Raw genomic sequence first — 24,898 nt, 5'->3', positions numbered from 1 at the left:
CAGTTAAGCCAGCCTATTCAATTCAGTATCATCATATTCAAGAATACTGTGACCTGTTTGTTGTCCAATGAAGTGGGAACACTTTCACGTGCTGGGTTTGGGACTTAGATGAATTCTGATTAATTTTCGATACTTGACAACTTCCACATGACAATTGCCGTCCATGAATTGACCAGAACTCTGTATGCCACAACCTGATCTGACCATGGCATTCGATGGCAACGAAGTTTGACCTTTTATGCAAGCCTGTTGCCCTTCAGGACTCACAGACAATGACCTAAGCCCCAACCAAGGTCTAATCCTGAGCACCCAGCCAGAGGTAGTACCCAGCAGCAGTGCATTCAAACCACCGTCAATGCTGTTTCACAGCCGATTTGGGCTGAGCCACAATCAAACCCTGGTAGAGACGAGTGAACAGTTGAGACGGACCCGATGAATTCGTCAGTGTCATAAACTGTTGAAAACAAGTATATAAGAAACGAGTTTATAGGTAGTCAGGTAGCCTCAGTGAGCCAGAGACTCTCTGACCCTAGGTCCAGATGCCCAAGATAACCAGTCCAGAGTCTACTAATCTACATTAAAACTATGGTCATTTGACTTAATCGTTTGATTGAGGTGCTCAGAGTAGTCATCCTAAGTTTTCTTGCCTTGAATGTAAATCAATTCTTGGGCGTAATCTTCTTTTCAAAAATACAGTCATGTCCAATCTCATAATCACAGCGGCACCCATCTCAAGGTTTCTAAACAGACTCTTTTATTCTATGAATCACTGTGATTTCTTTTCCCTCAGGGTATCAGGCAACAATTGAGGCGAGTGACCTGATTCATCGTCCTCTAGGGCAGCAGCGGCCTTTGCTCTGGGTACCTACCTTACTATATAAAGCCCCTCCTCCAACCTTCTTCCTCCTCCTCTATCTTCACACACTCTCACTTCTCATCGTCGCCTACAACAAGGGCCAATATGGCCTACAACAACACATCTCATGGCAGTTTGCTTGCCCTATTTGAAGCCTCATTCCAGAAACTCACCGATGCTGTGTCAAGCGACACCTCCACTGTATCACACGAGGCCCACTGCGACCGTAATGAGCAACACCTACTCAGTGGATTATCCATCATCGGTGCGGGAGACGAACCCGCTGACGCTGAATTCATACAACATAACCGTCCTCCTGTACAGGCACCCAGTGACGAATTGATCCAACGTCACATCTTGGTCGGAGGCCAGACCTCTACCATTTCTTATCTACCTCGCAATATGAGGAACATTTGGTAAGCTTGTGGTCCTATATGCTTCTGCATATTACCCGCGACTGACGCTAGTTGTGATAGAAGTATCTCGGCAACACTGACTTCCACTCATATCTCGACATTTTCGATGAGCTCAACACAGAGCTCAAGCGTTGGCAGACGGCGGGAGCCGGCAAATTGGTATGGCTCGCGAAGTCGCCATTCAAGGGCGGTTTCCTTTGCGATGCCATGGGCTTAGGCAAAAGCCTCTAGGCATTGGTCGTCGCCGTTCAGGTGAAGCGGGCCATGCCCACAAGGTCTGGGTTTAACGCAATCGTCACACGGGTTGGTTGCGTTCTCCAATGGGTAGACGAGATAAAGCGACATTGCAAACCAGTAAGTCAACATCTCCGTCTTGGTCACCCGGTTACTTATTTTATCAAAGGAGCATTGCCCTTCGTGGATCACTCGACGATCCCAAGATCGACACAAGTCGTCTCTTGGACTACGGCATCGTCATCTTCTCGTGCAACTTCCTCAAGCGCCGATACCAAGAAAGTCTTACCTTCGAGTATTTCTGCCACACGAGAGTGGCGCCGGGGGACTCTGCAGCTAAAATGACCCACAGAGGAATGTAGAGCGCCCGAATGCCGTTCTACATTCCAACTACTACAGCCAGGTCAATCGAAACATCACCGTCCTCATCCTGGACGAGTCCCACGATTGTCGCAACGAGCGGTCGTTATATTTCGACGCCGTTAAGTCGTTGAAGTACCAGCATCTCTTCATGCTTAGTGGTACACCAATGTTCAGCCGTTCCGAAGACATCATGCGCCAGTCACGACTCATGCCAGGTGGCGGCTTGTTCAGTAGCAAGGAGCACTACAAGGCAATGTCTACTCGGATGAACAGCGGCAGCATCCCACGGGGCCTCCATTGCAACTATTTAACCGATTATATCGGGGCCTTATGGTGGCTTGACCTAATACCGTGGTGAAACTGAAACCGATGAGAGTATTCGAGGACACATTCGAGTTCGGCTGTCTTGGTCATGAATCTGATGGACACTGAGGGGATGCGAGAAAACTTAGTACCTCAATCTTAAATGATAGAAATATTTATGTAACTCTGGCCTAAACTTAGGACCTGTATCCTAAATACTTTTCTTATTTAGACAACTCTACCCTAAAATTAGGGGACTCTTTACTAAATTTGTTACAATATCCTCCTCTGATGCCAAGTTTTCTGACTCGAGTTCCCTCATGACCTTCCATGCCACTTCTCTTTCTACAATTGTTGCGAGGTAATAGACCTAAACAATGAAGTCAACGATCGAAGAGAGTGTTACCCGGTGTCAGATCATGTATTCTTTCACACCGACCACAGTACCCTGTTTGATGCTCGGAGACCTATGAGCTGACCATCATTATAGCCTCATTTGGCACATAGAAAAGGTGTTGGTGGTCTCAACAATGCCCTAGCGAGGGCGGGTTCAGAAGTGAGGTTGATCGAGTGAGAAATAAATGCCGCGAGGTCTACCGAGAACGGAGTCTTGATGATCATCTTCCATACTTCTGCCACTTTCTTTCTCTTTTCATCATGTCCCACTCCACTCCATACACAACCAACAACACAAGCCATTGCATAGCCAATGAACCAGACCCCATCTGCCCGGGACGGATAAATACGATCATGCAGCGCACTTTATTGGCCAGTTGGTTAGGTATTAGATGTAAAGAAACATGCCGAGCTTTATATCATGCCTGATTAGGTTTCGCCCACATCCCGCTTACAAGTCACTCGTTCAAGGAGTCATGATAAGAGGAGAAGCCCTCAGCTAGATGGTAAATACCCATTTGTAAAAAGTACATTATCCAATCACCGCGCAGTTCTCTCTTGCCTATGAAAGAAGGAACTTCCGGTCAAGGATGTGTTGGCTCTGTGCTTGGTCTATTTCTTGTTGATCGTTGCCTCATATGATGAGGCTCGAGAGAACCGCCTGTAGATGGAAAGTAACGGAATTCAGTGATCGCTGTGGTACCAAGTCGGAAGGTAATACTAAAGTAAACATAATTCCGTGATCTTGTGGTGGAATAAGAGATTCTAACTAACACTCAGCCTTTCGACAGCTGGGGTTCATCACAAAGTCTGAATGCTCATGATAATGCTACGAATTGTCACTGATAAACCGTATTTATACCCTGTAAGGTCAATATCTAGTGTTCAGCTCTAGCTTTTCTCAAAATCATCTGCCCTCGCTCTCTTTTTGTATTCCAACCTGCACAGAGCGTGAGGTCTTTGGGGTTGTGACCAGGGTTGGAGCATAAGTGTTGGTTGACCAATGAGGACAACTCCTAAGCGCCGCCGTTGCAGCCTGTCGCTAAACCCTACCACCCCTGAAGAACCAGGAACTTGGTATGGATTTAAACTCGCTTTGTCATTGCCTAATCAACGTCACTTGCTAGGCGCAGACGCGCTCTTGCGCGCTCTTGACCATATCTCTTTGTTTGAACCGCAGTCAGTCAGCCCAGAGTCCATTAGCCGGTGTCACCACGGCCACAGCATGCAGGGAACTTATAATTGCTCGGAAGCACTTCGCGTGACCCGAACTAGTTTTCGACGCAAACCGAAGCTCTTGTTGGTGACTAGACTAGTTGCGATGCAGCGACTCTGGCTCACTAACACCCACACCGTCACTTTCGGAAGACGGACAGCTTCTTGACGGCTTGGGTCATCCGTACTCACGGCACGGCCCACTAGAATATGCAACTCGTATCTAGTTACTTCGGAGTTCTCCTGACTTGATATGGTGACCTAGTACTACTCTTGGGAAGGTGGGTGCCGCCCCTGCTAGGCAGTTATCACAAGAAGTGATTATCAATACATGCATGACGATAATTTCTTTGTACCAAGAAACGTGCGAGACCAACACTTCAAACAAGGGTAATGTGTGACGAGCTTTTGTGAACGAGGAAAGCTAGAGCTAGTCTTATCCGTGCCGTCCCGTGCCCCATGCCCCATGCCTTGAAGTAAGTCGAGACGGGAGAGAATTAGGGATGTTGGAGCTAGAGTACTTACTTCTGCATCGGCTACATCTCGATTGAGGGTGTTTTAGTGAACTGAACCAGTCACGGAGCCACTTTGCATGTAACTTGTTGGGTATGTATCGTGAGACGATGAGGTTGTTGTTGGACGATCGTAATCAAGGCTGCAGCTCGACTACACTCGTCTGGGAGACGTCAAGCTTGGAAGGTGTAATGCAGGTAGAATGCAGTATCAATCACTTGACTCATACGCCATGTGCCAGGGTGCTTTTACGGGGTCTCAAAGGAGCAGACACAGATGCATGATAGTGGTTGCGTGTCGTCACCTCAAGTCGGACCGTGGCCGACCGAAACTAAGCAAATAGTTTGTACAAATATGCCTATCGAAGTTTCTCAAGCTCTACAAGTCTTGGGGGCCGTCGAAGGAATCAGGCCGCATCAGAGGTCGCCCACGGGAAGATCCTAGGGCCGCAGATGATACCAGACACACCAACACCCTCGGCTCTTCGGGGTTCAAGGGTCTAACGACACCAAGATGTAAGCGGTCAGAGTGTGAAGAGCGTGACAGTATTGCTCCTAGGAAAAGATCGGAGGAACTCATGCCAAGGGCCGTAGAGAGTGTGACGATGAGACTCTGTTGCATGCTGATCTAGTGTGTTGCCTGCTGCCCACTTGCTTCTGAGCTCCGGGAGGTCATCCGGAATGAAAAGTACCAAGAAGAGACGCAAGGTTCGTGAAATATCATGCGCAAAACGACCCGAACCAACACAAATTAGGCCTTTGAAGACAGCATCGGCAAGGGGGTTGCAGGTGTAGACGCAGACGCAGACGCAGACGCAGATGCAGGCGCAAGAGGTAGTAGTAGGCGCAGCCGCAGCGGAGTTTGTCTCGTACAGGGTGGGCCAGCCGAGGGTGAAGTTGTCGATTTACCAACAACCGCGCCAGAAAGACGCCGCTCGAGTCAAATTATCGACTCATCGGCTCGAGGTTTGCTGTGATGGGTTGAGGCGCTTTGAGTTGATGTGAAGACAAGGTCAGGTACAGCCGCGCGCCATCACACCCAACCTAAGCTGCAGGAAGGCGCAGGGGTTTATCGGCCCCCACCTGGAGAACAGACAGGGGGGATGTGCGGCCGCCTACTTGCACTGTGTAAATAGCGTGTATAATGGCCGCGGGTACAGTGTCAATTCCATCTAGGATTTCTGTCGAAGCAACAACTCCAAGCGCCCCATGACAGGGGTAATCGCTTCCCTGATCAAGCTCAGTCCAATCAGAGCCCAGCAATACTTTGTAGTAGGAAAGAGTTCTTCTAGTTGAAGCCATCGGACCTGCTTTAGTATGTACAGAAGGATGCCAGACGTGGTAGGTCAGCACTGTAAGGAAGGAGTTCAGATACTGCAAGGTACACGAATTATACTACAGATCATCATTCAGCCTACAACGGCAGTTGTATTTCCACTTCACCAACAGACAGCATCCAAATCAAAGTCTCCCTTGACTTCCATGTCGATATTGGCCCGCTTCGGCATCGTCACTCGACGTATAGTTTCACACCCACACAACTTTTCTGATGAAGATCCCAAGACCCGGAATGGACAAACCGGCATATATTAACTTGAATATGGCATGATATGGCACGGCACAACATGGGGCACTTTGGGATAGTGGAACGCACAAACTACAGCTTTGTCACACTTCTCATCATCGAGAAGGGAATGGTCAAGCACAACCATGTGTGACAAACCTCTCCCTTCGTGCATCGAGTCATGCAGCAGCGCGGAATTGTGTGAAGCTATCCCAGACTCCATGTCGTTCGTTTCCGTATGCACGACCTGATAGTCGAGAACGAGGCGCAGATAATACCATTTGTGGAGTATAGAACAAAGAGACATGACGCACAATCAGGAATCATCCCCGTCTTTACGAGATGTGGATACACGGTTGGCTACATTCTTCATACTTTCCTCGGTGATCGCTGAACATACTTCCAGTATCAGGAAGAGCCGACGTCTGCTGCCCTTGGCATCTACATGTGTTGTTGGCTTGTCGCGGGTATTCTCATGGTGTGCCTTCGGCGGCCCGCGCGCATGATCTGGCCCGCATATCCACCTGGACATCACTCCGAACAGGTCACCTTGACGAGGTGAATTGCTCAAAGCAACAACGTTACTTCCATCCGCCGCGTCAAACTCGGTAACTAGAGTTTGACCCGTTGATACAAGCGCGATATGTATAATCCCACTCACATAGGCCGCTATCATGTACTATATGCATCTCCCTAATGGTGTTGATACGTACAAACCTTGGTGGCTGACAGGGTTTTGCAGTCTTTCTTTGTTCGATCTCAAACACAGCTAGTACCTGACCCTTTGACCTTTGACAACCCCAGAATGACCCTACATCCCGTCGTCTACCTAATCTACATAGGGATTAATGGTCTCTTCGCGGATCATGTGCAACATCCGCTAGCTCCACAAGGCGTCTAACGCCTCTCACGTCTTAGCTTAGCCAAGGGACAAGGAACAATAGCAGAACCCGGGCCAACAGACACACGAAGGAAGAAATTTTCCTCAAGATGTGCCGAAGAACAAGTTGGTAGGTCACCTGGGAGATCGAAAGAACGTTCAGGGGCCCGCATTCATGGAAAATACCAATTTCTGTGGCGTCATGACACAAGCCGGTATCTGTTGGTCCCAATTTAAGTCGACAGCGGGAGAGGCAATAATAGGAGGGTGGCAGGTACAGAGCTGTCACGTCCATGTGGTAGCTGCAAAAAACGGCGACTTCGGCAAAGCCGTCTTACTTGTTTGCTGAAACAAACCAGTTGCCAGCGACATACTCTCTGGCCAGGCTCAGCTTCAGTTTTCTGAAGGGTTTCGAGTAATGGGGTGGTAGCATGGGTACAGGCTGTCATCTGAACGTCAGGCCTGCAGCTTTACTAGTGGGAACTCGGGACGAGCTTTCCCGCTCATTGAGCAAGCCATCAGCTTGCAAGGGAGCTTAGATCTTTGACGCATGCCTTCGATGACGGATGCAGGAAACGTTCAACATCAGTTTTTGCAGCACTTCAAGAAATTGGACTACGAGACAGTAGCTCATCATGTTGTCCGACCTGTACTGCTCCTCGAAGAAAATTTGTACGATGCCATTACCAAACTAAACTAGTGAGTGTTCACAGGCTGCAGCGTGTGGCAGCCGGCCACCGCTCACGGCAGGCAATCGAGCATCAAGCAAACCGTATCCAACTACATAAATAAATCGCAACTGCTGGCCCCTCTGACTGCGTCCATGATGTTGACGACGAATTTGAGATGCATGATGGTGGTTCCCCTCAATGCAGAAGAACATGTCCGCAGAGTGTGGATGCACATTGACCCATTCTACAAAGGGCCCCATTGAAGCCAACATGCTCGCACAATCTCCTTCACAGTCACACCGCGTGGAATTCTATGAGGGCTCTCAGACCTGTATCGGAGTCTAATGCTGTTGGTCTGCCCAAAACTCCCTTGTGGACTGATGTGCCTTGACGTAAGTCAACCCTTGGACCAGCCTGCCAACAGAGCGTGGTGTTGCGGCACACAAGCGACCTGATTTGGGGCTCGGAGGTTATATCTCAGTTTACAAGCTGATTGTCTCCTTTTCCAGAATTCCCCTCGCCTCTTTTCTGTGGTGTTTGCGGGGACAGAGGGCCGAGAAGAAAGAGGAGTGCCTGGCAGTACATTTTGCGCACCAACACACACCCCCTCCAAGCCTCACCCCCTGGCCGGCCCAGAGCCAACTGACTAGGTAGCTAACCAACCATCCTATCTAAGCAACCTAGCTCCTGGTCTTTCAACACCTGGGAAGTGCAAACAGGACCAACAATCCGTCTTCCTTGCTCTCGTTTTGAGGGTTATTTCGACTTTCACATTGTGGAATCTCCAAGACACCTGTACACATAGTGTCATGGACAGTAAACTGCCTCGCTCAGTCATAATCGTTTCCAAACCCTCGGGACCGTGTCACCAGCTATATAAGGGCCAAGGACATCTGCCTCAATCGAAACTTCACAGCTCAGACTCAGCAGCACTTCAAACCACTGTTCTACACTCAATATCCCATATCATCACTCTGAAGATCTCTTCCTTTCGAAGTCTCGTTATCCGTCAGCTTAAACCCCAATCCTCAGCCATATTTTGGTGCCAATCCTCCATAGTCCACCACGGCAGAAAGCCTCTTTCCATCAGATACACAAAGCCACACCCGTCGGGACAAGTGTGACCAAATACTCACACAAACTTCTCGGATCACGGCTGTGAACCGCCTGCCATCTGTTGAGTCAACTAGCTCCGGCTGTCAAACAAACCAATCCTCGCACAACGCCAGTTTGCTGCTATATATTGAAGCACCAAGACATCGTCTTTGGCTTCAACAACAGACAAAAGCTCTCTTGCATACTCTTCAAGGTTTCAACTTAAAAACCATCAGCAACCATGTGCTACTGGAGAACTACCCAGCACTGGACTCAGTGTGGCTGCACTGTTTCTAACCTTGATCCTCAGCCCGGCACCTCCTGCCGCTGCACGAGCAACGTCACCGATCAGGGCTCGACGACGTGGGAGGGCTACTGTGGACGTCCTCAGTGCCCTAACCCTCCTCGGGCGACCTAGTAGGTTGGTATCTGAGTTTCCCTTTGAAAGCGAGCCTCTACGCTGCAGTGCAGCTAACGAGTGTCACTTATAGCGATCCTCGATACCCTCGAAGAAAGGGAGAAAAGCTATGAACAGATTCTTAGATCTGTAAAAGCTAGCTTTGACTGCCCCGCGCAAGGTGGAAACGCATGGTGATCATGGAGGGGATTTCTTATACCTTTTTTGGATTTGTTTCTGAATCCATAGATGGACCGTGGTATCCCTGGAGTTGTTTGGCAACAAACTCGGACTCCCAGAACAGCACAGATGAGGGGGTGATACAGTCATTTCCGGATTTCAGAAGGCATCATTGTGGTTATTTTGGTCCTGTTCTTGTTCTTGTTCTTATTCTTCTACTTCTACACTTACCTATCTACTTTCCTTGATAGTTTGAATTGCATCTTTACTTTATCTCACAAACCGTTTTGACATGCATGGGTTAGGTGCCCCCCTTGCTTGATTGAGTTGGAAAGGAGTGTGATTGGGGGCGTGTGAATAGAGAAATGACCAGGATCTCATGTCTCCGCTGTCCTTAGGCGAGATTTCGAAGAGCTGGGGTATCCTCGCTAATAGCCTTAACTTTTGCTTCTACTTGGTGGACAAATGGTGACCTGTCTTGTTCTCGATCTTATTTCTCGCATGATATTATACATTTTATTCCTACATACATGTTCCAATGGAAGCCAGGGTTGAAGTCGTCGGTTTAAGTTTACCCCCACCAACAGTCACACTGATCCTCTGGCCTAATCTGCGACCCCCTACGCCACGCTACGCCACGGCCATAACAACGGCCCTTGAGAAAGCCACAACCAACCCATCAATGATGCAACAAAGGAATATGTTTCGAATATATTTTGTTCTACAGCCTCATTGTGGGTTCTGGAGAGATGAAAACGCCTCGTGGGCGTCTATCAGGACTGTGCACGAGGTTTGATGTCACCGCCTCTCGAGGTCTAAGCTATGGGTCTATACAGAAAGGAATGCCCGTGTAAGTCAGCCTCTTGTATAGATGCTACCAACGGCATCGTGAGCCGTGCATCAGGGACCTAGTCCAATTGGATATGAACCTTCTGTTCCTTCTAGTAGCGATCAGGGCAAGGCAGAGTTCGGGGACATCTCTCACTGGGAGAATCTGTCATCACGTAGACATTTTAAGCGCCCAAAACCTATCTGCATGTATGTACCAGACTAAGGTAGGTAGTCTCAGCCCTCTCCCTGGCCTAGTAGACTAGTGCAAAGCTGAGTCCGATTCATGTAGATTTTAGTTGGTTCGATAGTTGGTGTATTCAGTCGGTGAGCAGTAAACTATTCCTTTCTGTGTCCTTCTGGATTGGTTTATCAGTATAGAGATGGCGTCTTCTCTTTTTCTTCCACTTCCGGCCGACCAAGCTTTAGCACCTGGGCAATTCGATCAGTTATTAAACACCCCTGGCCCTGCCCTGTTGGCGTTGGGCTGGGTGGAGTTGAGACGAGCACCTGTGCGTGCAGACGTCACTGATCATGTGACTTGGTTTCATCCTTTCTCGATGTTGGGGTGAGCGAGTCTTTGAGTAAAACCAACTCATAAACACACAGCACTCATATCAATTGTCGCAAAGAGTAATCTCTCGATGATTGAAGTCTCTTATGAGCTTGCCTGTCAATTCTTTTTCTGTACGATTGATGACACAAGGGCTAAATGCAGGTCGTGATACCTGCAGTGTTTTACCCTCCTCGCGAAGGAACTCATCCTTGTCAATTGTAACAGGTCGTATTTACTACCCTTCAAACTCTAGCAATCAGCAACTGAGACCTTTCTCATCTTTGCTTTTCTATTATTGGTAGTCGTACAGTATCAGTACAACTGCCAAAAACTCCGTGCATCCCGAAAATCGTCACACAGCAACACCCGCCCGACTCAAAAGAATAAAAAACTCTCCGGTCCGTATGGTACAAACAGTCAATATCTTCAGGAGATGCAACCTCAATATCTCGCTTGCAGTAAATGCCGTTATCCTCCCGTTCCCCCCTTCGCGATTCGCATTATACAGGACGTGACGTGCCGGCCCATGACATGACTACCTCCATCTGTAACTATCCCCGTTCTCATCACACTGGCTTATGCGGCCTGTCGGTGAGAACTCCGAAAGATATTCACCTGAATTGGAACTTTGCTGCAGTCTTACCAGGCTGGCGAACTTCTTTCGCAAATGGGTCGACGAGTCTTGCTCTGCTTCAGTTGAAGACTGGGGCTACTCTCTCTCTCTCTCTCTCTCTTGTCGGGCCACTGATTCACTGACCGTCTGGATTCTTGCCCTAAAGCTGGACTGACACGTGTGCTTTCAAATCTGGCTTTAGCAACTCTGGTTGGGAATGAGAGATGTATGTGATTTGTCTCTCAACTTCATAAGTTAATAGAGAATCGGTAGTTCCTGGAGAAATGGATAATTTATGAAGCAAACGCCACATAATCACCATGGCAAGACTACCCTACTACCTCAGATCCAAGTTCATATCAGAGAGTGAGTTCCTCTCTCCCCTTCTTGTTACCATCAAACGCCGCTCAAATCTGTTTATCACACCTCTCAAAACGCTCACTGCAGAGCCAGAATCCGGTATGTGCTGTCTATCTTCTCTTTCTCTTCTAGCTTTTTGGCAATCGTCTCAAATGATCCAAAACGCACTGTCATATTCCTCCTCCATACCTTATATCTTACTCTCCCCTTGTGTTCAGAGATCATTTGCCCTTCCTTCTATATACTAACAATCGAATAGTGTTCATCAAGATGGCTGACATCAAGAGAGGTCAATTTGATCTCGACCCCTACTCTCCAAGTATGGAAGAGTTTCGTGACAAGATCAGAGAATGTCAAGACCCTCCCATGGCTCGATCTCGGGTCCAGAGTGTCCTTGACAACTACAGCCAGATGCGTCTCGACATGCCGAAGGCGATTCAGCTTAAGGTCACCAGGTTTCTCAGGCATGAGAAATGGGTAGACAGGCCACGCAACCTTGGCCTATCAAGACTATATTGTATGCTGGCAGGAAAAGGACGCACAAAAGTCCTGAATTTCTCAGCCTGGTTGGTGGTAGCGGCTATTTGGCCATCCCATCGCCTCGTCCTCGGCATCGCAGACGAAATGTCACGGCTTTGGGGGCAGAAGTTCCCTGATACACGACCTTTCTTCCCCAAAAACGTCTCAGAGGAGGAGGCACTCCTCAAGTATGATGGAAATTTTGTGCCGGCAGACGATTGCTCTCTCTCGGAAGCTGGCGATGGAAACCCCAAAGACATCAACAAAGAGGATAACAAGCGCAAGTTTAATTCGGGCGATATTTTCGACAGGGCCACAAAAAAGCACAAGGTTGACCGAACTATCGCTTTGTCCAACAGTGATATCCCAGAGCCTTCCAATGTGCAAAGGCTCCCAGGTGCTGAGGGCCTGGAACACGGCAGAGTTTCTTATCTCAAAAGGAAAATCAAGGCACGGGACCAACTTATCGGCGAAAAAGACGAAGTCATCAAACAACAAGACGCGCAAATCAAGAAGCTGGAGCGTCGATGTCATCGGAGGTTCAAAGATGGAGGCAAAGACTTCAGAAGACTCTTCAATCGTGTCGAAGGTCTCAAGGCAAGCCTCAAGGATGCGGCCGAAAAGGAGCACGATCTGCAGTCGTATGTTCGGCAACTGGAAGATCAGATCAAGCGTCGAGATGAAGAAATCCAGAAGCTCTCTGATTGCAACAGAAAGCTCGAGGCAAAACACAAGGACGTGGATCACACTTGGGAGACATGTGCTAAAGGGTGGTTTTAACAAAGAGAGGTAAGAGGACCAAGCAATGGTAGACACATCAATGTCCCTTGGGCGTTAGGTTTTTCTGGAATTCTTCTGGCTCTCTCCTCTGTACATTGAAGCTGCAATATTTCACGGCGTTTTCATCACTCAGTCTAGGGATGCGATGCGAAAAAGAGGTTGCTTAGGTATTTAGGTACCAATGTAATAGACATGTGCTACACATGCTTGGACCATAGGTTCATTGTTGAATGTAAAGAGGCTTTTGGTAAAGGAATGCCAGTGGGAAAATGGACTGGAAAGGTGAGAGTGTGCAGGCAATGGTGACCAGATAATGAATCTCAAGGCGCAAAATGGACCTTCCAAGGTTGCCCATATACCAATGAGATACTAAAATAAACTAAGCAAAATGTATCCTAAATGTATCCTAAATTTATCCTAAACTTAGGCTAAGTTACCCAAGTCTTTTTATCATTTAGGATCGAGGTGGTGAGTTTTTTTTCCCTTCCCCTAGTGTATATATGGATCATCAACAGTTTGCAATAATCGGCAAACGTATTCATATCAACAACTCTATCTTACCAATCTCGTGTCGAAATAACCGCTTCATATCCATCCATATACGTACAGCGGCGATCTTGATCTGAGTCTAGAATCTTATCTTGTTGTATTGGACTGCTTCTAGAAGCTCTTTAGAGACCCCGCTTATTGGCCGCGGGGATATCATGCTTAGCCGCCACTGGCTGCTCAACCTGAACCTCACAACACAATCCTATTCAAACGGCATGTTTCGCAAGAAGGCTGCAGCGTCACTCAACCCGGAAATATTGGGCTGTAGGCATCTAGGGTCTGGATAGTAGAATGCCATAGTCAGAGGATGAACCAGGGATATCTTGCTCAGATCAGTGTCCAGAGTCGTCATCATAGGTACCGCCGCCGTCATGACAACCTCAGAGGAGGTCAACGGCCTCAACTTCCTCGACCTCCCCGTGGATATCCTCAGCATCATCCTGAAGCCACTTGTCACATCTGCTACACCCATATGTCTCTGCCCGTGCACTAGGTCAACCGTCGACCCGCTGCCCATTCTCCTCTCTCACCCAGCGCTACACACAATCGCCACTCCGCTGCTGTACGCAGGAAACGAGTTCTTACTGGACGCATCAGGGCCCCATGCACAACACATCCGCAGGGAATTACAGAGCGCTCCGCGCGGAGCCGACGACAGGCTTCCCGGCCGAGCTACGCTGCTCACAACACGAGGTGCTCTACGCAGAATAGCAAGACTGGAATTACGAATTGATCGCTTGAGGGGATGGATAGGGACAGATATTATACCACTACTCACGGAGCTGGCTGTGCAAGGAAGAATGGACTACCTCACAGTCTGGGTGCGCACGCCCATCGAGCCGAGGACTCCGGTCCATTTCCGCCCTGCCAAGCCGGGAAAAGACCTGGACATGTTTGCACGACCACCTCTGGAGGGCTTGCTGCGTGTCCTGGCAGATCCATACTTACTGTCAACGCGGTTATGGGTAGACGCGCGCCATGCGAAGACGTGGTGCCGGTTCCATGCCGGAGGATGCGGAGCGGAGAGTGGAGACCCGGGACGGGAGAGGGAGAGGGTGGAGATTGATTGGCGGGAGATAATCAGGGTGGTAGATCCGGACAGAAAGGAGATTACGGTCATTGGGACTGAGAAGAAGTGGTAAATTTCACAGGCAAGGCAATTGAATAGCACGAGGGTGATCTTTTTCAGCATCTGACGCTTGTGGTACATGAATGAAAGCTGAGGGTGTGTGTCGTGCTGTACGTGGCGGATCATGGACGGTCAGAGACGGCACAGAAGCCGAGATGCGCAGTGGCTTTGTATGAGATGAAGAAGAGGGTGTACGAGATGGTTAGTCCTAGCAACTGGTCAACATGTGAAGGTTTCTCAGATAGATCATCATGCTGAAGGGTGCATATCTACGAGCGACAAAGGAGTTGACAAGCTAACAATTATCGCCCATGTTATCTATCCCGAATAAGTGTATTAATGAGTGCCAGGGATTCAGAGACTAAAGGTTACGCTTAAATTGAGTAAACTTATAAACCCGTCACGAGATCTATAGCGTAATATGCTTGGACCTCGGGGCAGGCAGAATTAAAAGTGATCAGCATGAGCATCTTTGTGTGCCGTCTTGGCGATGTTGTTTAACCTTTCTCCTGGTGTAGCCTCGCTGTAAACGCAATCTTATTCATACCTCAATGTCTCAAATGCGCCTCCGTACACGAGCACGGTACAGTCTCTGAAACAGTTCGTTCCTAACCAACCGTAGCAACTATAATTGTTGTACACGCCTCGATGTCCCCGTCGGAACACCGAAGGGATCACCGTCAGCTTCCGATAGCAAAGCAGGTCACGCGCAACGAGCTTTAAGATGAGGAATGACGTATTTCCGTGTCTCATGATACTACTACCAATTGACTTTGTGACAGACCAGCCGCTTCCCCCGCAATTGGCCCAAGCGTTGAGGATGAATGAAGTCTAGTTTGGGGGTCCCTTTTGCTATCACCACCCACGCTTCGTGGTGTTTTATGGGATGATAAGCTGACACATTTATGGTTTTCAGACCGGATACTTTTAGAAGAAACATCCACCTTCGTTTTGCCTATTCTTATCTCTGACGCAAATAATGCTGTGTAGCCGCTTGACTACCTAAACTCAGAATGGCTGGTGATACTCTCCGCCCCCATGTTGTGCACATTTGTAAAACAGTGGGATTTTGACAGGAAATACCGACAAAATAAACAAACAAGGAAAACAGTAAAAATGTGAAAAATTCAGTGGACGTCATGCAGGTTTCTCGGTCACCTCCCGAAACTGTTACCCCGGGCCCTGAGTCTACCGAGAGCCTGGACAAAAACCCATGAGGATCTGATTGGGTCGTGTATAAACAGATCATGGTTATCAAATAGCAGTCGGATATAGCAAGTCTGCGCGGGCGGCAGGCTCCGGCTATTCATGGCACGTTCTCTTTTTTCTTTTTTTCCTTTTGGGCCGGTTTCTATGGATGTAATGCAATGCAATGCGAGAGGCGGCGCGGTAATGCTACGCTATTTGGACTAACTTAGTAGTTAGGCCGTTTGCACATGATCGGTCTAGAATCAATGAAATGCCGGTATTTTCTGGAAAGGCTGAGTTTATGGGTGTGCAGGCAGACATTGAATGTGTGTGTGTGTGTGTGTGTGTGTATGGATGGACAGGAAGTGCAAAGACAACTCATTGATTCACGTCAATTGCCCACACTTTGCTATCTATCTATGCCAAATAATAAGACCGAAGATCAATGATTGACTGAAAGAGACCCGTGTTGCAACTACGCTAAGTGATAGGATAGGATAGGACAGGACAGCCTTACAAATCTGCCTGTCAATCTCACATTGGCTTACTGTATTAGTTATTACCTGCCCCCCCATACCGCACCGCAAAGGCACCGCGTTTCTATCCCATGGCACACGGTCTTAATGCCGAAATGCCCATGGGCTATCGCTCGCTATCTGTATGATCATCGTCACTCAGGGACCCTTCTGGTTGCAGATTCGACACTCTTTGCTTCATCCGGAAAGGACTGGAATCATGATTTGCCGTTATCAATAGTGCTACTGCTACTGTAGGCCAAGATCCCAGGGAATAGTGACAGTAAAGTCCTCACCCCGTTCAATTCCATTCTTTTTTTTTTTCCCCTTTCTTTTCTCGTCAGATAATGAGAGAGAGAATATGATAAATAATAATAATAAGGAAATGCAAAACAGCATAAACCTCGCTTCAATTTTCTTTTCCAGCCTTTCAAGACTCTTGCTTTCACAGGATCCAGACCAAAGCCGCCCACCTCAATCCTAATCCCGTATGATTTGATTTGATTCCGTTCTCTTTGTTCCATTCAACCGAAGCTGAAGATGCCCACCCCCCCATCGTTGTCCACAGTTGGGGAGACCTTTTTTTGTTTTTCTTTTTTAGCCTTGTTTTTTATTTTATTTCTTTGATCCAAAACTGTCAAATCAAAGTGGTATCCCGTAAGTTTTGTTTGGTTATGTCATATTCATAGGAATTTGAAATGAATAGAGAAAAATCATCATCGCTTGCGCTGTCATAATTTCACACCTTTCTCACAAAAAGCACGCCATTCACACAAAGGTCACCGTGACTCTCTTTTAGTGAAGGATAACATCATGAAAGTCGGTCTTGTGCTCATCGGCATGCTCGCCGTAGTGAACAGGTCCAAGCTTGAGGATGCGGTAGCTGTTGTTGGAGCTGGAGCTGGAGCTGGCCGACGACTCAGTCGAGGCTCGTCGAGGAGGAGAGGGACGAGTGTGAGAGCGGACAGCGGGCTTCTGAGGGTATGAGGGAGAAGTGGCCGGGGCGAGAGAGAGGAAAGAAGACTTGGGAGCCGGGGTGAGAGGGAGGAACTTTTGAGGAGGAAGAGCAGCCATTGTGAAGTTTTGAGAGAGTTGTGCTGATGTTGTTGCTGTTGTTGATAGTAGAGATATAGTTGTTGTAGCTGAGGTGGGCGAGACAGCTGCTGGATCGAAAGGAACAAGAAGATAGAAGCGAGGCTTTTGTTGTTTTGGTTAGAGAACAGAAAGGAAATTCATTCTCATTTCGAGCGAGGGAACCCTCCTCTTTATGCTTTCACGATACCATGGAAACTCGCGGCCTTGATCTGCCGTCTCATCTCAAATGATGTGCTACTCCTAGTGTTGATACATAGTTACATACCAACAGAGACAAGAGACAGAGACAGAGACTTATCATCCACCCCCGGGGCGTATCCCCTGCTTCGTTCCCTTCCGTATCGCCGACTGCACCCAAACTCCGCTGCCTGATGGACATGGCCATGCTATAGTCTAGTGCGAAACTAGGTCCCGCTATCCCGCTCCCACCCTCTTCTTCTTTCTCTTGTGTTCCTTTTGTCACCGTCAAATACTAACAAATTAGCACATCATCGTCATACGGTCGTCGCGTCGCGTTACAAATCTCGAGATGTTGACATGATAGAACTTTGCCACTGCCATTGTCAATGCCAATGTCACTGACTTCATGTCACACCCACACACAGACTCACACCCCCGGATCATACGGACCTCGACGGACCTGACCGCACCGGGTGCCCACCCGGTCCTCTCTACTCCATGATTGGCTCCCCCGGCCTCAGGGACGTGACAAAAAAGGGTTGGCCAACTTGTGTTCCACATAATCTTTTCCATTTTATCAACGATTGCCGCGTCTGAGTCTGACTTCGTGTATGACTTGTTATGGAAGGCCCTCTTCTATTCGCTCGCCAACCAGCTTCGCTTCCAGAAACCCCGAAGACTTGAGACGCGACTTATGCGTTGCACGTGGGGGTATCTCTGATACGGACCGGTCTCTGATCTTCATCTTGCATCTGCTGCCTTGCTTCGAGTCAAGACTGCAGCTCGTAGCACTCAAATCAATCTCGCAGCTTTCAAATCAATCTTGGGCCTTTGTCCAGCCCCCGTCGAGCCTTGGATGATCCGCCTCTGATCATCCAAGCGAAATAAAGAGTTGGCTTTTTCTGCTTAAGTTGGCTAGGATATCTATCTTATCTAAAGCTTCTACTGCTATATCGCAGCCTTACCTTTGCTCATACAATGGATCATCCACCTTTTCTCTAACTGGGTATTGGACTCCCGGTCATTCATCTTCTGCCATTGCTGTTCCAGCCTTCAAAAGTTCTATTTTAGGATTTCGCTTGAGTTTTAGGATGTGCTTAGAATAAGTTTTATAAAGTCATATATATTAATGATATCTTATACAGTCAAGTCTATACATGTAGCATACAAAGACCTGGCCTCTCCAAGTCTGGTCAATCTCCTCAGGGCTCACCATGGTTTCATCATCTATTGGCCCATGCCCCCTTATACTCCTCAAGAAATGCAAACACATCCACCGTTACATAGAGGTAATCGTGGAGGTGATAATAAAGCATGTACTAGTGTATTATACTAGTAATATCTATCATTTACCACCATGTGATTACCTAAATAACATAAAAGCAATGCAACGCCTGTGTTGCTAGCATCATTCTCGAAGCTACTAATTCCAAGTTGTTTTCTTTTTCGCTGTTACCAAGATAGGAATGCACCCACCCACCATCCCACCTCCATTTTTCCCACACGATTTATCGCTCATTTGACGGCGAGTTAGGAGAGCTGTTCTTGGTCAGTGACCAGCCATTAAGGTATTATCAAGGACCCAGACTCACTATTGATTGCCAGAAGGTCCTGGACCCGGCGTCCGAGGAGAGAAAGCAGGCGACGTCGGGGAATAGCTCGGACTGGTCGGTGACTGCTGTGCACCAGGGCTCCTCTGGAAGCTTGGGCTTGTTGGGGAATAAGCCTCAGGAGACGTTGGAGACCATGAAGGTGACGCCGGAGAGTAAGAGGGTGAGGTTGGTCCAGCCCCATGAATGTTGGGTGATGTCGGGCTGTAGTTGGGGCTCGCCGGTGAGTAACTAGGAGACGTGGGAGAGTTGAACTGTGCCGGCGATGTCGGCGAGTAGTGTCTAGGAGACGAAGGTGACGTAGGCGAGTAACTAGGTGACGTCGGGCTGTAGTTGGGACTGGCAGGGCTTGTCGGACGCAACATCGGCGAGGTGGGAGAGAATGATGGTGATGATGGGCTGAAGGAAGGAGATGTTGGTCCATAGCGGCTCATGCCACCACCATCGATGAGAGGTGATGTGGGAGAGTATCCCATATTAGGTGATGACGGCGAGTAACTAAATGGCGATGTGGGGGATGTACTGCTGAAGGGGCTGGCCGCTCCGCGGTTGTAGGGGCTAGCACCACCAAATCCATGATCACCAACAACGGTGAAGCCACCAGGCGACTCCGATCCAGCACCCTGGATAGGGGAGAAGTTTCCTGCAGCGGGGGAGTTGAGGCTGAGGTAGCCCGAATCAGCCATGGGGGAGCCAGTGTCGTACGGAGTAGCAGCTCCTTCAACATCTCCGCTCTTGGTGGGCATACCTGCCATCAATCCCATGCGAGAGTTGTCAGAAATAACAGTCTCAAGCATCTTGGGATCCAGCAGCACATCAAAGTTACCGGTACCCATGGGCGCCATCTGACCAAGCATGACGTTCTCCGAGATACCACGGCAATCATCCAATTCACCTGTTGCGGCAGCTTCGAGTAGAATCTCGACTGTCTCCTCGAAAGAACAACGCATCAGAGCACCGGTGTCAGCTCGGTTGATACCATGTCGAGTAACCGCTGAAATAGAACCTCTGTATGTCATCACATCGACAAGGAGGGCAATATGACGATGGTTGACATAAGAACCGTCAAAGGCCAACACGTTGGTCAACTCCTTGGCCAACGCGGCACGAGCAGCTTCAATACCAAAGACCTCAACGATTTGATACAGATCGTTAGTATATGTTCGAGTCGCGTCGACACCATCCACAGCCAGAACGTCGCGCAGGGCAGTACCACTGGTATCCAGATACCACTGTGTGCAGCGGGGGTCATCCTTGATAGCAAGCAAAGCTCCGTCGGGTCCCTCAGTGAGTCGGGTGCCCTTGGTGAGGAAAGCACGCTCAATGCCAGGAACGCCACGAAGAGTGAGGGTATCCAAGAGATGGGCCTCCAGGCGCTTGAGCATGACATCCTCCTCCATGCCACCTTCACCCTCCTCATCCTTGTCACCGGTTTGGAGGGTTCGAATACGGATGACCTGCTCATCGGCGTTGTTGTCACTGAAAATGACTGCCAGATCAGTAGGATACTCCTCCTTGATGCGCTGAGCAACATCATCGATCTTAATCTCCTTATCCAGAAGCTTCTGTCGGTCCAGAGTAATACGTAGAAGCCATCGCGATTGGTTGGCGGTGGGGTCCACGCTCTCATCCGGGATCATGTAGTACGACTCAACCATGTCCACATCTTCAGGGATGTTGGTTTCCGTGATGTTGGGATCATAGTAAATCTCTGTCACCGAGGTGACAGAGCGAAGGTTGGTGTATTCTACCATACTTCGTAACTTCTTGGCTTGCTCTTGTCTCGCGAGCGGTGTGTTGAGGTACACAGCCATACTAGGAGTCTTGATATTTTTGGCCAAGTTGAGAATTTCCTTGAGACGTGGCACACCAAGAGTAACGTTCTTGGACGACACACCAGCGAAATGGAAGGTGTTCAGTGTCATCTGAGTAGCAGGCTCACCAATAGACTGCGCAGCCAGAACACCGACCATTTCACCAGGGTTGACAAATGCGCGATCCCATCTATTCTGGAGTTCGCCCAGAATATGGTCGAAAGCCAATTTATTCAGCCGGTGCTCCTTGACCACCTCCTTGAAGGCCAAGCGAGAGCGAAGCAAAGCCTTGAAGAGAATGGATGCATTTGCGTCAGCTTCAATCGAGATTTCATCAGTACCACGAACAATCTTCATGCTATCCAGCAAGTTTTGCACGGCTGGAACAACTTCCGATGGTCGCAAGTTGCTTCTGTCATTGGCTTTGACATTAAAAACTCGCTTGGCGGACTCGATGATACGAGTGATGTTCAGGGGCAACTGCATCATCTCCTCGTTGCCCTTGGCCTTGTTGATCTGTCGCACTCGTCGGCGATCAGCCAACAGCTTTTCCCATTCTTGGTCCAGATACTCCATAGATTCCTTGTCGCCAGTCAATTCATTACCGAATTCGTAGTCGTGCTTAAACCAGTCCGGGGGGTTTGCAAGATCCAGACGATACTTCTTTTCGAATGCCGAGTTTGACATATTGAGAATACCCAGCTTCTGTTTCTCAATAATCATGGCGTCGAGACCGTCTTCACCATAGAGAAACTGGACAATGTCTCCCAGGGAGTTTCGGACAGTTCCATCGTAACGCGCAGAAAGATCTTCCAGAGCCTTAACCAATCGTCGCTGAATATAACCTGTTTCGGCAGTCTTGACCGCAGTATCAATAAGACCTTCTCGACCAGCCATGGCGTGGAAGAAGAACTCGCTGGGAGTGAGACCACGGAGGTAAGAGTTCTCGACAAAGCCACGGGCCTCAGGTGAGTAATCGTCCTTGGTGAAGTGAGGTAATGTGCGATACTTGAAACCGAAAGGAATACGCTTGCCTTCAACAATTTGCTGACCGACAAGCGCAGTCATTTGAGAAATATTGATAGATGAACCCTTGGAACCTGAGGAAGCCATGGTGACAGCGTTGTTTGAATCCTTCAAACTCTTCTGTGTTGTGGTACCAGCCTTATCACGGGCCTGATTCAGAGCCATGGAGACCTTGTTTTCGAAGGTTGCACGAACGTTCATACCTGGTAGAGCCTCAAGCTCGTTCGCTGTGGCCATTGCTGTCAAGCGAGCAACTTCAGCCTTTTCCTCGTCAATGTGCACCTGGACTTTAGCAATGGTCGCCGCATCGGGAATTGTATCACCAATACCAATGCTATGACCATTGTTGAGAAGCCAGTAGGTGACAACCTGCTGGACACCGTTCAGGAAAGCCATCGCACCTTCGGGGCCAAGTTCGTTGTAGCTGATATGCACAATACCGCCCGCAGCAGCACCAATGTTCTTCTTAGTCAAAAGACCATACATCAGTTGGCCGGCTTGGATCAGAAGACCCTCGTCCTTAAGAGGGGCGTTTTCACCAGAATCCGTACCATTGAACAGGCTTACCTCCTTAGGGATGACCATGCTGATAAGCTGCTTACCAGTCCACCGAGGACGAGGCTTATAGATAGCGGGCTGAGGAATGACACCGTCCCAATTAGGCACCCAGAGCATACAGTTCATGATCTGCTCCTTTGTGAGGAAAACATCTCGACGGCAAAGCTTGTAGGCACCAGCCAGAGAGTCCTGGACGATACCCATCAAAGGACCGTTCTTCTGAGGAGAGACAATGTTCAGGGGGACTAGACAAAGCTCTTTAACCTCAGCACGTGTTTCCTCACTCTGTGGGACGTGAAGGTTCATCTCATCACCATCGAAATCGGCGTTGTAAGGAGAAGTAACAGAAAGGTTGAGACGGAAGGTTGAGTACGGCATGACGCGAACACGATGACCCATCATAGATTCTTTATGCAGAGAGGGCTGACGATTAAAGATGATGTAGTCACCAGTCATCAAATGACGCTCAACCTTCCATCCGTATTCAAGAGAGATCGCACCGGCACGGCGGTGATGGCGTAAATCGATTCGCTGACCATCAGCTCGGATGACATACTTGGCACCGGGATGTTCGTTGGGTCCATTCTCGACAAGTTGATGCAGCTTGCCGATGTTGTAGGGTGTCACAGTTTCGGGGTAGGTGAGGGTCCTGGCAATACTGCGAGGGACACCAACCTCGTGTAGAGAAAGGTTGGCATCACCAGTAATGACAGTACGTGCCGAAAAGTCGACACGCTTGCCCATCAAGTTACCACGAAGACGACCCTCCTTACCCTTTAGACGTGCACGAATAGCCTTCACAGGTCGGCCACTCTTCTGAAGAGCACGAGGTTGGCCAGCAATATCATTGTCCATGTAGGTCGCAACATGATATTGTAAGAGCTCCTCAAAGTCTCGGGCAATGTGTTGAGGGGATCCTTCACGAATGGCTTGCTTGACATTTCCGTTGGCACGAATGATATCACCCAGCTTGTATGTCAAATCATCTTCGTTGCGCATACCAGTTCCCGTGCCATCCATGGAAATACTGGGACGGACTGGGGGTGGTGGCACAGGAAGAACAGTAAGAACCATCCATTCGGGACGAGCGTAGTCGGAGTTGAGGCCCATGTTGACAAGATCGTCCTCTGTAATCCTCCTCAGAATGCTATGCGCCATCTCGGGGGTGATGGGTGTTGTCTCCTTCTTCTTCGACTTCTGTCCATCTTCATCGACTGTAACTTCATCGAAGGCGGCCTTGAGTTGTAGGGCTGCTTGTCGAACGTTGGGCTGCATGTTACCGCAGCCACCGTGACCTCTCGGAGGACCAGTCTTTGTGCCGAACTCATCGTCCTTTTGCTTGGCCTCGTCGTTCTCACATCTCCGCTTCTTCTTGCAAACTTCCCACACGCGGTTGAAACGGACTTTAGGATCTCGAGTGTTAATGGCGTTAACGAACTCAGGATCTCTCTGATTAGGCGGTTAGCATCAAAAGTTAAAGAGCGTCATACAGCGAGACCAACATCATCGGCTAGCACTTTGCTACAATTGTGGCAAACTATCTCCAAAATCTTTTTGACTTTCTTGATAAATCCAGGATGGTAGACAGGTTTGGCCAGTTCGATGTGACCGAAGTGGCCAGGGCACTCGCCCATTGCTTGAGTGCAGGTTTTGCAACGGAATTGTCGATCGATCGATCCGAGGAGCGGGTCATTGAGGCCACCGTCACGAGGCTTTGTTTTGTTCTCCTCCATTGTTTCGGGATAAGTAATGTGGCAGACACTCATATTCTTGATCTCCTCGGGGGACATCAGACCGAACTGAATCTCTTCCACTGTCTTGAGCGGAGCGCTCGAGTGGGTGAAGTAAAGGTTGGCCATGGTGGCGATATGTGATTGTTCTGGCGTGGAGTAGAAATGAGCGAGAAGCGAGAGTAGAGATCCAAACGCGCGCCGGAACGCAAAGAAACGCGAAAAGTAGAAGAAAAGTGCGAAAAGATGCTATTAAAAAGGTTGTTGGTCGCGCAAGGCTGTAAAGTCGATAATAAATTCTCTCAAATGCGATTGCTTGATGGACGATGAACAGCAACGCCTGTCCTGGCCACTGGCTCAGGTGAACCTCAGGCTGGTCTCCCCCGTCGCCGCCACCTTGTAGGTTGCAGAAACTCGAAAAATCGCGGTCGGCGATATCGTCGATCGTTCGTAATCGGTAGGTAAGCTGTTTCGATGGGATGCGCGCGATGCCCGACGCGCGCTGTGATGACTTTGTGTTGTAGGCAAAGTTTTGTCGTGGTTAAGGCGAGAAGGTCGGGGGAAGCCTGAAAGATTCTGGACTTGAGAACGGCTGGCAGCAGTTATGCGCTAAGCCTGTTTTGGCCTCCCTGAGCTCAGGGTGTTGCCTGAGGCTTGTTGTACGCGCGAGTAGAGCTACTTTGCTGCACGTTCTCGGGGGCTGACTAAACACGAGTTTTTGATGTAAAGCGGAAGCCAGTCGCGCTTTTTAGATGGGTACTCAAAG

The 24,898-nt window shown here is 48.9% G+C and overlaps 7 protein-coding genes across 7 annotated transcripts; 5 read left to right on the top strand and 2 right to left on the bottom strand.

The window, feature by feature from the left end:
* Positions 1-961: 961 nt before the first annotated feature.
* On the top strand, positions 962-2,227 carry FPRO_01405 (uncharacterized protein; the record flags this gene model as incomplete). The annotated part of the gene is made up of 5 exons (XM_031231839.1): positions 962-1,174; positions 1,333-1,431; positions 1,504-1,626; positions 1,676-1,801; positions 1,859-2,227. 5 exons carry the CDS (start codon positions 962-964, stop codon positions 2,225-2,227), a joined length of 930 nt encoding a protein of 309 aa, XP_031075068.1.
* A 2,749-nt stretch (positions 2,228-4,976) lies between these two features.
* On the top strand, positions 4,977-5,272 carry FPRO_01406 (uncharacterized protein; the record flags this gene model as incomplete). The annotated part of the gene is made up of 2 exons (XM_031231828.1): positions 4,977-5,003; positions 5,051-5,272. The coding sequence occupies 2 exons, from the start codon at positions 4,977-4,979 to the stop codon at positions 5,270-5,272; spliced, it is 249 nt and encodes an 82-aa protein (XP_031075067.1).
* Positions 5,273-8,746: 3,474 nt separating this feature from the next.
* On the top strand, positions 8,747-9,036 carry FPRO_01407 (uncharacterized protein; the record flags this gene model as incomplete). The annotated part of the gene is made up of 2 exons (XM_031231817.1): positions 8,747-8,922; positions 8,997-9,036. 2 exons carry the CDS (start codon positions 8,747-8,749, stop codon positions 9,034-9,036), a joined length of 216 nt encoding a protein of 71 aa, XP_031075066.1.
* A 2,673-nt stretch (positions 9,037-11,709) lies between these two features.
* On the top strand, positions 11,710-12,738 carry FPRO_01408 (uncharacterized protein; the record flags this gene model as incomplete). Its single annotated transcript, XM_031231805.1, has 1 exon — positions 11,710-12,738. One exon carries the CDS (start codon positions 11,710-11,712, stop codon positions 12,736-12,738), a length of 1,029 nt encoding a protein of 342 aa, XP_031075065.1.
* A 920-nt stretch (positions 12,739-13,658) lies between these two features.
* FPRO_01409 (uncharacterized protein) lies at positions 13,659-14,429 on the top strand (the record flags this gene model as incomplete). The annotated part of the gene is made up of 1 exon (XM_031231794.1): positions 13,659-14,429. The coding sequence occupies one exon, from the start codon at positions 13,659-13,661 to the stop codon at positions 14,427-14,429; it is 771 nt and encodes a 256-aa protein (XP_031075064.1).
* Positions 14,430-16,914: 2,485 nt separating this feature from the next.
* FPRO_01410 (uncharacterized protein) lies at positions 16,915-17,193 on the bottom strand (the record flags this gene model as incomplete). The annotated part of the gene is made up of 1 exon (XM_031231783.1): positions 16,915-17,193. One exon carries the CDS (start codon positions 17,191-17,193, stop codon positions 16,915-16,917), a length of 279 nt encoding a protein of 92 aa, XP_031075063.1.
* A 1,709-nt stretch (positions 17,194-18,902) lies between these two features.
* Positions 18,903-24,261, bottom strand: FPRO_01411 (putative DNA-directed RNA polymerase II largest chain; the record flags this gene model as incomplete). Its single annotated transcript, XM_031231772.1, has 3 exons — positions 18,903-18,933; positions 18,987-23,851; positions 23,905-24,261. 3 exons carry the CDS (start codon positions 24,259-24,261, stop codon positions 18,903-18,905), a joined length of 5,253 nt encoding a protein of 1,750 aa, XP_031075062.1.
* Positions 24,262-24,898: the final 637 nt, after the last annotated feature.

The sequence above is a fragment of the Fusarium proliferatum genome (assembly GCF_900067095.1).
Source record: "Fusarium proliferatum ET1 genome assembly, contig: FPRO_scaffold001, whole genome shotgun sequence".
In the NCBI taxonomy this organism is placed as follows: Eukaryota; Fungi; Ascomycota; class Sordariomycetes; order Hypocreales; family Nectriaceae; genus Fusarium; species Fusarium proliferatum.
Note: the sequence above shows the minus strand (reverse complement) of the source record. Positions and strands in the feature narration are given on the sequence as shown.